The 15,127-nt window shown below is 43.7% G+C and overlaps 1 protein-coding gene across 3 annotated transcripts; it reads right to left on the bottom strand.

Annotated features, from left to right (window-relative positions):
• Nucleotides 1-201: 201 nt before the first annotated feature.
• LOC123113686 (F-box/LRR-repeat protein 14) lies at nt 202-3,458 on the bottom strand. Of its 3 annotated transcripts, XM_044534991.1 has the most exons (3): nt 3,193-3,458; nt 2,125-2,245; nt 202-1,984 (listed from the first exon to the last, which is right to left on the bottom strand). In XM_044534991.1, the coding sequence occupies exon 3, from the start codon at nt 1,969-1,971 to the stop codon at nt 517-519; it is 1,455 nt and encodes a 484-aa protein (XP_044390926.1). In that variant the 5' UTR covers nt 1,972-1,984; nt 2,125-2,245; nt 3,193-3,458; the 3' UTR covers nt 202-516. The 3 variants fall into 3 exon arrangements, with proteins under 3 accessions (XP_044390926.1, XP_044390924.1, XP_044390925.1); XM_044534989.1 differs by lacking the exon at nt 2,125-2,245; XM_044534990.1 differs by lacking the exon at nt 3,193-3,458 and having other exon boundaries at nt 2,125-3,183.
• Between the last annotated feature and the right edge of the window lie 11,669 nt (nt 3,459-15,127).

Below are 15,127 nucleotides of genomic sequence, written 5' to 3'. Positions count from 1 at the left end.
TAATAACTATCACTCTTCTTTTGAAATACATCCTCCAATAGTCGATATCAACAAAACAAGCATGCCGCCATTGTACATTCCCATCAAAACTTGGACTATTATTAGCACTACATTGATCCATATCAAAATTGCTTAAATTGTCACGCGAGCATATATAGCAGGCAGGTATATGTGTCTTCAAAATTACTTCCGCAATAAAAATTGGACCACGGCATTTGCTTAAATAATACAAATAACACCAAACGGTCATATAGTGCCTCCATTGCAAAAACAGGGAATCTTGGGGCCTACTTGTGCGGGTTTCGAAATGGCTACATAGAGTGGAAATTAAGCAAAGCAATGCACAAGTGGTGCCTACTATTAAAGTTTCATTCGCTAGATGCCGTCCAAAGATCACTACACTGTCAAAAAGGAAAATCATTGCAGTAAAGATAGAAGGCAACAAAAAGTTCAGAGAGGTGAATCTGGGTTGGATGATGCACAGTCAAAAACTTAATAATGACTTCAGCAGCAAATTCATACTGGCAAACCAAGTTTCTTCGTAAGGGCATCTGAACATTTGCTGGAGTAGTGAACTGACTTGGCAACACCCTGCGCAGCTTGCAGAGAGACCTCACCACAATACTCAATGGTCAAAGACTCTAACTTATGTGCACGTCCCAGTGCAGCCACTCCAACATCAGTAACCTTATGGCACGCACGAAGTGTGAGACTACTCAAGCATGGGGTGTGTGCAATGAAGCGTATCCCAGCATTAGTTACCGCATGACACAATATAAGCTCGAGTGTCTCCAGATGTGGTGAGGATGAGAGGGCCTTCATCCCCTTGTCATCAAAGAAGTTGGCGTTGTTGAGCACGAGAACACGAATCGGGCAGGACTGAATGAGCACCAGAAAACCCTGTTGTGTGAATCCTATTTCTGATGGCCAGTCACGGGAACATCCTGTAAACCAGAGGTCTACGATCTGAAGCATAGGACAGTTGAGGGCTAGAGCGTAAAGGCTGTCATCAGTAAACGACGTCCTTGTTTCACAATATCTGACATCACTAGAGTAGCGCTGCAGGTTGAGCCAAAGTGAGATGCTTCTAAGGTTGCTGCAGCTCCGAGATAATGCAATAATGTCATTGTCATTTAGGGCACGAACATGCTCAAGGCAAAGCTTCTCCAATGCTTTACACTTCCCTAGGACAACACGAAGTCCTAATTCTGGCCAAGTTTTAATATGCGCCAACCTTAAATCCTTCAAACTCTCACAGCAGAAATCATATATATCCGTGCTGTGAGCATCGTACGAGGAGTCATAGACAACATCACCTGGAAGAATATCATATCTTTCTCTTTTCCTCTGAAACTCAAACTTCTGGAGCTTCATCCATCCCGAACCAAACTTTAGGAAGTCATGATGATTGATTCCTTTGCAAATCTTCACTACAAGCTCTTCCAACAATCCATCCCTGCCAAGGTATTCCAGCCACTCTACACTATCGATTTTCTCGCAATCAATAAGGTGGAGAGCAGATAGACTTGTGCAACCAACTGCAACCGAGAAAAGCCCAACTGACGTTATTTTTGGTGCAGAGTTGAGCCTGAGAGACACCATTGTCTTGCAATAAGCTAAACAAGCAAGCCCAGAGTCATCGATGCATGAGCAGAAGCTTAAGGTGAGGTCAATCAGCGAGGAACAGTGAGATGAAAACACAAGAAGGCCTTTGTTGTCCAGCTGCTTTCCATGTCCAGGTATCCAACCAGAGTAATCGATTTCCACTTTCCGCAGATTTGGGAACCGGGCGCACAATGATGTTAGGGCTTTTTTAGCAGTGCAAAGACCGGAACCAACACGGATGGCACCCCTTTGATTCCCCTCTATCTTGTAGAGCTGCTTTGACACAAGGGAAAAAGAATTGAGATCACTTGCTCTGGTGATCCTCTTTAGAATCTCAGTCAGCAGAGCCTCCGGTAGGTCCTCCATCAAACAAATTCAGCTGTACCAATCATCAGGTAATATATATCAAGGTTCATAAAACAGCCGAAGAGCCGGACTCAAACTTATGATATATCAAAATAAAGCATGTGAAAAGATTGAGATCACACTGGCAGCACTAATTACGAAGGATAGACTGACCAATGTCGGGCATTTGCTGTATCCATCCAATACTTGTGTGTTCTTCATAAGAATGGAGATTAACTGAAGCATCTAACACCTGATCTATCCCTAGCTAGACTGCTAGCAAGAAACAGTGAAGCTACAAGCCACATCATTAAATTAAACCAGTGCCATAAGTAGCAGAGCCTGAATAACAAACGAACAAAGGGAATACAAAGAAACAAACTAGAATTGAGTAATTGACGCAAGCAACTCCTCAAGAAAAGACTCATGTGCTCAGTCTGAACCTATTTATTTGCAGACACCTAATTAATCACAACGGGGAAAGTACTAACATATAGAACATTCTAGGATAGGCATAACCATAAAATGTTAGGACAAATCTTGCGTCTTAATCATCAACCCTTTCCGCACTGCGCTAGTTTCCTAGTGCTCTCTTGCGTGCGCCAAAACAAAATTGTTGGCATCACCGCACTAAATGCAAATCCAACAATTCAAAAAGTTTTGTAGCTCAAACCGTTTATCCAATTTAACTACATTGACTTGGTGGTGATAACTATTAGCCAAAGGACAGGGTAACTACATTGACACCATGGTGACAAATAGTTTTGAGTTGAAACTATATCTCACCTTGGGTTGTTCTTTGCAATTTTTTCGAGTTTAGACGTTACGACACAGTTTCATAAATGTGATGGTATTTTGGGATGGGAACTGTATCGTGAACAAGTGGGAAAATATACCCTAAAACACCTGGGAAACTACTCCGTAAGTATTAAGGTGATAACTATATCAATTTCGTTGAGATAATTGTACCCTGAACACGTCGGAGACTGGTAACTGTTACCTGGATAGCAGGGTAACTAGATCGATTTCATGATGTTGACTATACACTTAACACCTGGGTAACTCAATCAGTACTGGGTGGGTAAGTATTAGAACTAGAGGAGGAGAGGACAGTTGATAATCCATGTGAATCAATCAGAAATTACTCTGAAAAAATCAGAAATTCAGAATACAGCCTTTTTAGGCAGCACTAACATTCGAAATAGAGGAGAGGACTAGAGGAGAGAGAGAGGGAGAATTTACGTCTATTGGGCGGTCGCGTCGGAGATGCAGGCCGTAGAACGAGGAGGACGCCGGTCGTGGTCGTGGGCCGGCCGCGTGGCGTCGCGCCGGCCGTCGACGAAGATGAGAGAGCGGGAGATAGACTGCGCAGTCGCCCCGCCGAACGCAGTCTCCACCTCCGGGGTCCGGCCTTCTCGTCACGGCGGCGGAATGAGGGGCAGCTGCCGGTGGGGTGGGGGCGGCGGCTGTGGCGAATGGGGTTGGGGTAGGGTTTTTTTTTTTTAGAACAGTGGGGTTGGGGTGTTGGGGCGCGACGCGACCTAGCCTAGGTTTTGCGGGCTGGGCCTCCTCTATGCGTGCACGCCGTGCGTTTTTTTACTGGGCTATTCAGGTACCGTGGCCTAATACCCGAATAAAATTCTACTAGTGATTACTCAAAAAAAAAAGAATAAAATTCGAGTTTATCTGCTGCCTGATATAGTGCTCGGATTTTTCAGGTCCGGGCTTAAGATTTTTGGGTTTTATGCCCAGTGTGACCTTGAGCCGCCTCGGTTGTGCCGAGCTGCTTCGACACAAGGGAAATAGAATTCTGATCACTGGTCTTCTTGACGATCTCTGCTAGCACGGCATAACGGAGATCCTCCATCAAGAAAGTCGAGAAAACATGGTTCCTGAACTAAAGCTTTACAAACTTCGTGGCTTCCAAGGTGAGGGGAAAAATATCAAAGGCTGTTGGAAAAGAGTCCAAAACCTTTTGTGTTGAGCATTCAAAAGGATGGGGTGCTAACTTTAATACTAGTGGTATTAAGCATAGGAAGTAAGATGTATCCTTAAGAGTTACAGTAGCGGGACTTTGAGGATAATTTGATAGGTATATAACCAACTGAATGGAGATATAGATATGTTGTGTATAACCAGCTGAATGGACAACCAAACACGCCCATTTTACATCTGCGGGGTCTGTATGAGCTGAATGCGAGCAACCAAACACGCTCTAATTTGTGTTATAGGGATGACCCTGTCCACATTGTTTCCTAGTGGAGTCTCGGCTGACTTGCACTGGCCCATACGGGAGGGGCCTCTTGTTTAGTTTAGGCATGCAACTTCTTGCATGTGTTGTGAGAGGAGGATGCAGCCTGCACAGAAAAGGAGGGGGTTTTTCTTACCTGCTGGTCCGCGCGAGGCCGCATGAATGGAAATGGCTGATTCGGCCGTTCCTCCTTAGCTAGGGCCCAACATTGCTTTAAGAAGCGTGTGGGCCATGAATTTGGTGCAATCTAGGCAAGCAAATATGGTACAAAATAAAAGATTTTCTTGATGCTGCCTACCTACTAATGTGTGTGGGAACCAAACACGCCCGACTACAAGATTGTACAAGTAGAGTCATTGTACGGTGGGCAACCAAACACGTCCCGAGTACAAGATTGTACAAGTAGGGTCATTGTACGGTGGACAACCAAGCACGCCCCGAGTACAAGATTCTGCAACCAGGGCCATTGAACGGTGGAAGCATGCAGCAGCATCTCAAAGTTGAATTTGGGAATGCATGTGCGCCTTATTACTCTTTGAGATAGAAGAGTACTCTTTTTGTGTGGCAAGAACACTAGTCAATTATTTGCTATGTTGTGGTGGCAGAGTTTGTTTATGAGCACTCTGTCCATCTAATGGTGCAATTGGTGGAGGTATCAGGGGGCTTCTCAGGCTTTTGGGGATTCTCGGCTGTCCGATTGCGTAGTAAATTGACATAAGCCACCCGATCTTATCAAGGGGCAGCAAAAGTCCTAGCGGAGGCTGCCTCCCCCAGTCTTTCCAGTTCACCTCCAGCCCGCCTCCACTCGTGCTTGAGCTCTTGAGAAAGAACATAACAATGAAGTACCATGATCACACCATTTGCAAACCATCAAGTGAAATCTATATTGGTTTTTTTTCGAAACCGAGGCAAAAGGTTTGCCTCATATATTAATTAAGCAGAGAGGGCATGAAAGATTACTCACACACAATAATAGACCCTAGTTTCTTTGCTCCGGTGGTGACCCAAAGATTTGCCTCGTTAGTGATCGTAGTGAGCAAGACTGGCAGTGGTGCGCTCTTATGCCGGAAAACCCGAGCATTTCTTTCATTCCATATGGTCCATGACACGAGCATGGTCAGCGAGGCCATCGCTTTTCTGTTGGGGACTCCTGCGCCGGTTCGATTTGTCCACCAATTCTTGACGGAACCATCCAGATGCCACAAGGAGGTGTCCAATTGTTCTAGACGGAATTTCTCAGTGACCATCTTCCAAAGCCGTATGGAATAACGACACTTGAAGAAGATATGTGGCCCACACTCTTGCTCCCTTTTGCAAAGAGGGCAAAGACCACAATTTGGCCATCCCCGCTTGGCAAGCCTGTCGGCTGTCCAGAGTCTATCTTGGATAGCCAACCAAGCAAAGAACTTTGCCTTTGGCGGCGCCCAAACCTTCCAAATCATGCTCTCCATTGGAGAGAGGACCAAACCAAGAAATTGTGCCCTATATGCGGAGGCCGCGGTGTAGAGCCCACCGGTCGTGTGCTTCCATATAATAGAATCCTCTGAAAGCTCATCGAGGTGGAAATTATGCACGAGCAACCAAAGCGTGAAGAATTGCCGGATGTGCTCGGTGGAGATGGTCGTGGAGGGGTTGATCTTGAGGATCCATGCGTTGTTTTCTAGAGCCTCCCGCACCTTCCAATTTTTTCTCATGGAAGCCTCAAAGATTAGTGGAGCGACATCCTTTGGCTTGGCTCCATGTAGCCAGGGGGAATCCCAGAATGGTGTTTTGGCCCCATTCCCCACGGTAATGGTAGTTGAGGCATAGAAGAAATAAAGGTCTTCCTCATCACATGGGTTGCACAAACCGACCCACATCTTGTTTGGCTCTGTCCATTCAAACCATGGCCACCTCAGGTGTAAGGCACGAGCAAACTTATCGGTGTTGAGAACACCAAGGCCACCATATTCTCGCGGGCGGAAAACATCCTTCCAATTTACCTTGCGCTTTGCACCTGTGGTCTTATCCGATCCGGACCAAAGGAAATCTTGTTCCAACTTGTTCACGTTTTGCTAGATGCTCCGTGGGACAAACCAGCGAAGTGATGAAGTAGACCGCGAGGGAGGTAATGACAGATTTTTACTAGTGTTATACGCCAAATGGTCGTTATGTTTTGCCCTTCATAAGTAACCAACTTGCTCGCAACCTTGTCCTCGAGAAATTGGAAGTCCGCCTTCTTTAGCTGCCCAACGGATAGGGGTAGGCCCAAGTATCTTAGAGGGAACGACGCTCTAGTTGCCGGCAAACTCTGAAGAATGTTTCCCAAGATAACATTATTGCACCGAATGGGCACAACGGACCTCTTGTGAAAGTTGGTGCAAAGGCCGGTGACCTCCCTGAAACCACGTAAGATCGCCGAGAAATTGTAAATGTCATTCTTGATAGGGGCCATGAACACCGCCGCATCATCAGCATAAAGGGAGGTCCGCACCATGATGCCTCTTCCCCGGACCTTGTGGAGCAATTTCTTTCGTGTTGCAAAGTCGAGTAGTTGTTGGAGTGGGTCAATAGCAATGACGAACAGAAGCGGCGAGTGCGGATCTCCCTGCCAGAATCCTTGGCCATGCTTAATGGGTGGGCCGACCACACCGTTTAAGAGTATCCTCGATGAAGAAGTGTAAAGCAGCATCGTGATCCAATTACTAAACTTGCAAGGGAAACCTCGCCGGCATAGAAGATCAAGGATGTACTCCCATTTGACCGAATCAAAAGCCTTGCGGATGTCAAGCTTGAAAAGAAGAGACGGTGTCTTGCATTTATGAAGCCGACGGGCAAGGTTGCGGACGCACATGAAGTTATCATGGATACTTCTAGTCTTGATAAATGCGCTTTGGGCGTTGGAGACAAGTTTGTTCATGTGCAGGGCAAGGCGGATGGCAAGCACCTTCACGAGGATTTTGGCAAAAGCATGAATAAGGCTAATAGGCCTAAAGTCAGTGATCCCCTCAGCCCCTTCTTTCTTGGGCAAGAGCACAATGTTTGCAGAGTTGAGCCAGTGGAGATTGGACGTGTGGAGGGAGTCAAATTGGTGAAACGCCTTCATCACGTCATGCTTAATTATTTCCCAACACTTCTTGAAGAATATACCCGTCTGGCCCCGGCGCCTTATCACTTGGCATGTCGGTTATTGCTTATCGCACCTCCGCCTCGGTGATGGGAGACTCGAGCTCGTGCAAGTCCAACTCATGAGACTCCATATGAAGCTCCTCCCAGTTAAAATCGTTTGCGCTTGAGGAACCTTTCTTCATGACCTCACAGAAGTGATCATGTATTAACTTCTCTTTAGCTTCATGGTCAGTGACCCATCCCTGGCCATGCTTTAGCCTATGGATATGATTCTTTCTCCTCCTTGCATTGACCCGGTGATGGAAATACTTGGTGCTGGCATCCCCTTCCTTGAGGTTCACGATACGCGCGCATTGCTTCTTTCGAGCCCTCTCAAGCACAGCCAAGCTTATTACCCTCCTCTTAAGCCTCTTCCTAAGGTCCAACTCGTCGTGAGATAGTTGCCGGTTTTCGTGCATGATGTCAAGATGCAAGATCACCAAGAGGGCAGCATGAAGATGGACCTTTGCTTTAGAGAAAAAAACCCTACTCCACTCAGAGAGGCGCCGCCCCACCTTCTTGAGTTTGTGAAACAAAATTTGATATGGCTCGGAGTGCGGGACATGCTCGTCCCAAGCCTTGCTAACCACTTCCATGAATCCAGGCATGGAAACCCAGAAGTTTTCGAACTTGAAAGTCCGAGGCCTCCTTGGCCACTAGTAGAAAAGAGGGCTTTGGTTCAGGCTAGGTCAGCCCATTAGTCCCGGTTCAGTCCAGAACCGGGACCCATGGGGGCATTGGTCCCGGTTCGTGAGCCCAGGGGGCCGGCCGGGCCACGTGGGCCATTGGTCCTGGTTCATTTGGATCTTTTGGTCCCGGTTGGTGGGACGAACCTGGACCGATGGGCCTGGCTCCTGGCCCACCACCATTGGTCCTGGTTGGTGGCTTGAACCGGGACAACATGCTGCCCTTTAGTCCCGGTTCGTGCCACGAACCGGGACCATTGAGGTGCCTATATATACCCCTCGCCCGCGAGCAGAGCACTCCACTGCTCTGTTTTTCTCTGGCCGGGGAGGGGAGGGCTTTATGGTGCTCTAGCTAACCTCCTATGCACATGAGGTGTTCGATGAAATGCCCGAGCCACACTAGTTAAGCTTTCTCCTCTCAAAGCACGACCTCCGAACTCTATTTTTCCTGAGATTTGTCTAGGTTTATATTAGCGGCCCATCACGCCCCGTCCCCGTCTTTACTCTCGCCGATCACCCGCGCCGATCTCGTCGCCGGCACCACCGAGGTGAGCCTCTTGTTCTTATCTTCTTTCTGAAACAAAAAAATTCTTGCTTTAGATAGATACTTGTGTAATTTTCTTACTATTTTATTGCTTGTTATTATATAGTGCGATGGTTTTGGTATCTGCCCCCGTCGGCCCTCGTCCTGTCTATGATTCGGATGTGGTATATATTATCTTTATAACTATTGCTTCATTTATTGTTTATGAAAATTATGTCGACCAACGTGACATAGATTTTATTTATCTAGGAGGTATGTGAACCAGAAATTCCAACCAACCCTATTGTCGAGAGGTTAAATTTAGTTGAAGCAGAAAACAATTTCTTGAAGGAAAAAATAAAAAAAATTGAGGAGGAGAAGATGATATTGGAGTTGCATGTTGCGGATGTCGTCGATGATCACAAGATCAAGATGGATGCAATGCGCTTGAAGATTAGAAAGATTAGAAAATATGCCATTCATACCGAGGCTTGGTATCATTATGCCGTTGGATCAATTGTTACCTTGGTTGCGATTATGATCGCATTTGTTTTTGCATTGAAATGTTTTACATAGTTTCAATGTATGGTTTAATTAATTTAGATGCTCCGGAGAGCTTTATGTTGTTAGATGAGAACTATGTATGTACTTTGGTTTTAATGTGATGATGAACTTCTATTAATTTGGTCACTTAATTATCTATTCATGATGTTCTGTAATGGTTTTTGACACACTTAATTATATATAATGCACGCAGATGAACCGACAATGGATGTACGGTGAGAGACACACCTCTAAGTACATTAAGGGCGTGCATGATTTTCTCAAAGTGGCTGAGGCAAACAAGCAGAATGGTTTTATGTGTTGTCCATGCCCTAAATGTGGGAATACGAAGTCCGACTCTGACCGGAAAATCCTTCACACCCACCTGCTTTACAATGGTTTCATGCCACACTATAATGTTTGGACGAGGCACGGAGAAATAGGGGTTATGATGGAAGATGGCGAAGAAGAAGAGGATGATGACAACTATGTGCCCCCTGAATACGGTGATGCTGAAACGGGGGAAGCTGCTGAAGATCAAGAGGAACCAGATGATGTGCCCAATGATGCTGCAATGGGGGGAGCTGCTGAAATCAAGAGGAACCAGACGATGTGCCCGATGATGATGATCTCTGCCGGGTCATTGTCGATGCAAGGATGCAATGCGAAAGTCAAAAGGAGAAGCTGAAGTTCGATCACATGTTAGAGGATCACAAAAAAGGGTTGTACCCCAATTGCGAAGATGGCAACACAAAGCTCGGTACCATACTAGAATTGTTGTAGTGGAAGGCAGAGAATGCTATGCCTGACAAAGGATTTGAGAAGCTACTGAAAATATTGAAGAAGAAGCTTCCAAAGGATAACGAATTGCCCGACAGTACATACACAACAAAGAAGGTCGTATGCCCTCTAGGATTGGAGGTGCAGAAGATACATGCATGCCCTAATGACTGCATCCTCTACCGCGGTGCGTACAAGGATCTGAACGCATGCCCGGTATGCGGTGCATTACAGTATAAGATCAGACGAGATGACCCTGGTGATGTTGATGGCGAGCCCCCCAGGAAGAGGGTTCCTGTGAAGGTGATGTGGTATGCTCCTATAATACCACGGTTGAAACGTCTGTTCAGAAACGAAGAGCATGCCAAGTTGATGCGATGGCACAGTGAGGATCGTAAGAAAGACGGGAAGTTGAGAGCACCCGCTGACGGGTCGCAGTGGAGAAAAATCGAGAGAAAGTACTGGATGAGTTTGCAATTGACCCGAGGAACGTATGCTTTGCTTTAAACGCGGATGGAATTAATCCTTACGGGAGCAGAGCAGCAATCACAGCACCTAGCCCGTGACTCTATGTATGTATAACCTTCTGCTACGTCTTGAGCTTGTGTTGGTTCTCCTTGAAGAGGAAAGGGTGATGCAGCAGAGTAGCGTAAGTATTTCCCTCAGTTTTTGAGAACCAAGGTATCAATCCAGTAGGAGGCTCCTCAAAAGTCCCACGCACCTACACAAACAAACAAAGAACTCGCAAGCAACGCAATAAAGGGGTTGTAAATCCCTTCATGGCCACTTGCGAAAGTGAGATCTGATAGAGATAGTATGATAAGATAAATATATTTTTGGTATTTTATAATATAGATGCAAAAAGTAAAGATGCAAATAAAAGTAGATTGGAAGCAAATATGATAAGAGATAGACCCGGGGGCCATAAGTTTCACTAGAGGCTTCTCTCGAGATAACATAAGTATTACGGTGGGTGAACAAATTACTGTCGAGCAATTGATAGAAAAGCGAATAATTATGAGATTATCTAGGCATGATCATGTATATAGGCATCACGTCCGCAACAAGTAGACCGACTCCTGCCTGCATCTACTATTATTACTCCACACATCGACCGACTCCTGCCTGCATCTAGAGTATTAAGTTCATAAGAACAAAGTAACGCATTAAGCAAGATGACATGATGTAGAGGGATAAACTCATGCAATATGATATAAACCCCATGTTTTTATCCTTGATGGCAACAATACAATACGTGCCTTGCAACCCTTTCTATCATTGGGTAAGGACACCGCAAGATTGAACCCAAAGCTAAGCACTTCTCCCATGGCAGGAAAGATCAATCTAGTAGGCCAAACCAAACTGATAATTCGAACAGACTTGCAAAGATAACTCAATCATACATAAAAGAATTCAGAGAAGATTCAAATATTATTCATAGATAAACTTGATCATAAACCCACAATTCATCGGATCTCAACAAACACACCGCAAAAAGAGATTACATCGAATAGATCTCCACAAGAGAGGGGGAGAACATTGTATTGAGATCCAAAAAGAGAGAAGAAGCCATCTAGCTAACAACTATGGACCCGTAGGTTTGTGGTAAACTACTCACAACTCATCGGAGGGGCAAGGGTGTGGATGTAGAAGCCCTCCATGGTCGATTCCCCCTCCGGCAAAGTGTCGTCGAAGGCTCCAAGATGAGATCTCGCGGATACAGAAGGTTACGGTGGTGGAAATTGTGTTTCGTCTGCTCCCTGGATGTTTTCGGGGTATGTAGGCTTATATAGGAGGAAGAAGTACGTCGGTGGACGCCCGAGGGGCCCACGAGATAGGGGGGTGCACCCTTAGGGGGGGGCCTCCTATTTCGTGGAAGCTTCGGCTACTTCTTGACTTGCACTCCAAGTCCTCTGGATCACGTTCGTTCCAAAAATCACGCTCCCGAAGGTTTCATTCTGTTTGGACTCAGTTTGATATTCCTTTTCTTCGAAATACTGAAATAGGCAAAAAAAAATAGCAATACAGGTTGGGCCTCCGGTTAGTAGGTTAGCCCCAAAAATGATATAAATGTGTAAAATAAAGCTCATAAACATCCAAAAGGGGTAATATAATAGCATGGAACAATCAAAATTTATAGATACGTTGGAGACGTATCAAGCATCCCCAAGCTTAATTTCTGCTCGTCCTCGAGTAGGTAAATGATAAAAAGAGAATTTTTGATGTGGAATGCTACCTAGCATAATTCTCAATGTAATTTTCTTTATTGTGGCATGAATGTTCAGATCCAAATGATTCAAAATAAAAGTTCATATTGATAAAAGAAATAGTAACACTTCAAGCACACTAATCAAAGTAATCATGTCTTCTCAAAAATAACATGGCAAAAGAAAGTTCATCCCTACAAAATCATATAGTTAGGCTATGATTCATTTTCGTCACACAAAGATGTTCCCAACTTCTATACCCCCGATGACAAGCCAAGCAATTCTTTCATACTTAAATAATCTCAAACTTTTTCAACCTTCACGCAATACATGAGCGTGAGCCATCGACATAGCACTATGGGTGGAATAGAATATGATGATGGGGATTGTGTGGAGAAGACAAAAAAGAGAAGAAAGTCTCACATTGACAAGGATAATCAACGAGCTATGGAGATGCCCATCAATTGATGTCAACATGAGGAGTAGGGATTGCCATGCAACGGATGCACTAGAGCTATAAATGAATGCTCAACAAAATAAAACTAGTGGGTGTGCATCCAACTTGCTTGCTCACGAAGACCTAGGGCATTTGAGGAAGCCCATCGTAGGAATATACAAGCCAAGTTCTATAATGAAAAATTCCCACTATTATGAAAAAGACAATCTATGAGACTCACTAAATGAAAAACATGGTGCTACTTTGAAGCACAATATATAAGACTCACTACATGAAGAACAAGGTGCTACTTTGAAGCACAAGTGTGGAAAAAGAGATAGTAACATTGCCCTTTTATTTATTTACTTTACTTTTATTTTATTTTTCCTTTTTTTGGGCCTTTCGTTTTTTGGCCTTTCTTTTTTTTTCTTTTTGGGCAATGTTCTAATAATGATGATCATCACACTTCTATTGACTACAACATGTGAATTACAACTCAAAACTAGAACAAGATATGACTCTATATGAATGCCTCCGGCAGTGTACCGGGATGGTGCAATGAATCAAGAGTGACATGTATGAAAAATATGCATGGTGGCTTTGCCACAAATACAATGTCAACTACATGATCATGCAATGGCAATATGACAAAAGTAATGTATGTCATGATGATGATAAACGGAACGGTGGAAAGTTGCATGGCAATATATCTCGGAATGGCTATGGAAATGCCATAATAGGTAGGTATGGTGGTTGTTTTGAAGAAGATATAAGGAGGTTTATGTGTGATAGAGCGTATCGTATCACGGGGTTTGGATGCACCGGCGAAGTTTGCACCAACTCTCAAGGTGAGAAAGGGCAATGCACGGTACCGAAGAGGCTAGCAATGGTGGAAAGGTAAAAGTGCGTATAATCCATGGACTCAACATTAGTCAAAAGAACCCATATACTTATTGCAAAAATTTAGAAGTCATCAAAAATCAAGCACTATGCGCATGCTCCTAGGGGGATAGATTGGTAGGAAAAGACCATCGCTCATCCCCGACCGCCACTCATAAGGATGCACAAGCCAGGTACACTTCATGTTTCAAATTTGTTACACAACTTTAACCATACGTGCATGCTATGGGACTTGCTAAATTCAACACAAGTATTCCTTAAATTCATAATCACCAAACTAGCATGACTTTAATATCACTACCTCCGTATCTCAAAACAATTATCAAGTATCAAATTGATCATACCATCCAATTCACTTCATATGATAGTTTTTATTATACCCAACTTGGATGCCTACCATTCTAGGACCAATTTTGTAACCATAGCAAATACCATGCTGTTCTAAAAGACTCTCAAAATAATATAAGTGAAGCATGAGAGACTAGCAATTTCTACAAAAATAAGTCACCACCGTGCTCTAAAAGATATAAGTGAAGCACTAGAGCAAAAACTATCAAGCTCAAAAGATATAAGTGAAGCACATAGAGTATTCTAGCAAATTCTAATAAATTCTAATCAAATAGGATTCTCCCAAAAGGTGTGTATAGTAAGGATGATTGTGGTAAACTAAAAGTTAAAGACTAATATAATACATGATGCTCCAAGCAAAACACATATCATGTGGTGAATAAAAATATAGCTCCAAGTAAAGTTACCAATGAACGAAGACGAAAGAGGGGATGCCTTCCCGGGGCATCCCCAAGATTAGGCTTTTGGCTATACTTGAATATCTTGGGGTGCCTTGGGCATACCCAAGCTTAGGCTCTTGCCACTCCTTATTCCATAGTCCATAAAAGCTTTACCCAAAACTTGAAAACTTCACAACACAAAACTCAACAGGAAATCTTATAAGCTCCGTTAGTGAAAGAAAACAAAACCACCACATAAGGTACTGTAATAAACTCATACTTTATTTATTTTGGTGTTAAACCTACTTTATTCCAACTTCTCTATGGTTTATAAATTATTTTACTAGCCATAGATGCATCAAAATAAGCAAACAACACGTGAAAAACAGAATCTGTCAAAAACAGAACAGTCTGTAGAAATCTGTAACTAACACAAACTTTTGGAATTCTAAAAATCCTACCAAAATATGAAGTCCTGGAAATTTTGTCTATTGATCAGCAGAAAAAAGAATCAACGCAAAATCACGTTTCTGTGATTTAAAAAAATTAAATTGGTGTGTGCAAAGTTTCTGTTTTTCAGCAGAATCAAATCAACTATCATCATAGGTTATCTTATAGGTTCTACTTGGCACAAACATTAATTAAAAGATAAAAACACATCTAAACAGAGAGTAGATGCAAAATTTATTACTAAACAGGAACAAAAACAAAAAACACAAAGAAAATTGGGTTGCCTCCCAACTAGCGCTATCGTTTAACGCCCCTAGCTAGGCATAAAAGCGAAGATAGATCTAAGTAGTGCCATCTTTGGCACTAAATTCATAAGTAGCCCGCATGATAGATTCATAAGGTAATTTGACTTTCTTTCTTGGAAAGTGCTCCATGCCTAATGGAAATTGGAATCTAACATTCCCTTCCTTCATATCAATAATCGCTCCAATCGTTCTAAGAAAAGGTCTATCAAGAATAATAGGGC

Source organism: Triticum aestivum, chromosome 5B (assembly GCF_018294505.1).
Source record: "Triticum aestivum cultivar Chinese Spring chromosome 5B, IWGSC CS RefSeq v2.1, whole genome shotgun sequence".
Taxonomy (NCBI): Eukaryota; Viridiplantae; Streptophyta; class Magnoliopsida; order Poales; family Poaceae; genus Triticum; species Triticum aestivum.
The sequence above is the reverse complement of the archived record's forward strand: the minus strand, read 5'-3'. Positions and strand labels throughout refer to the sequence as shown.

Bases quoted from the DNA above. Each gene is read 5' to 3' on its own strand.
- LOC123113686 (XM_044534991.1), bottom strand. From the start codon at position 1,971: ATGGAGGACCTACCGGAGGCTCTGCTGACTGAGATTCTAAAGAGGATC.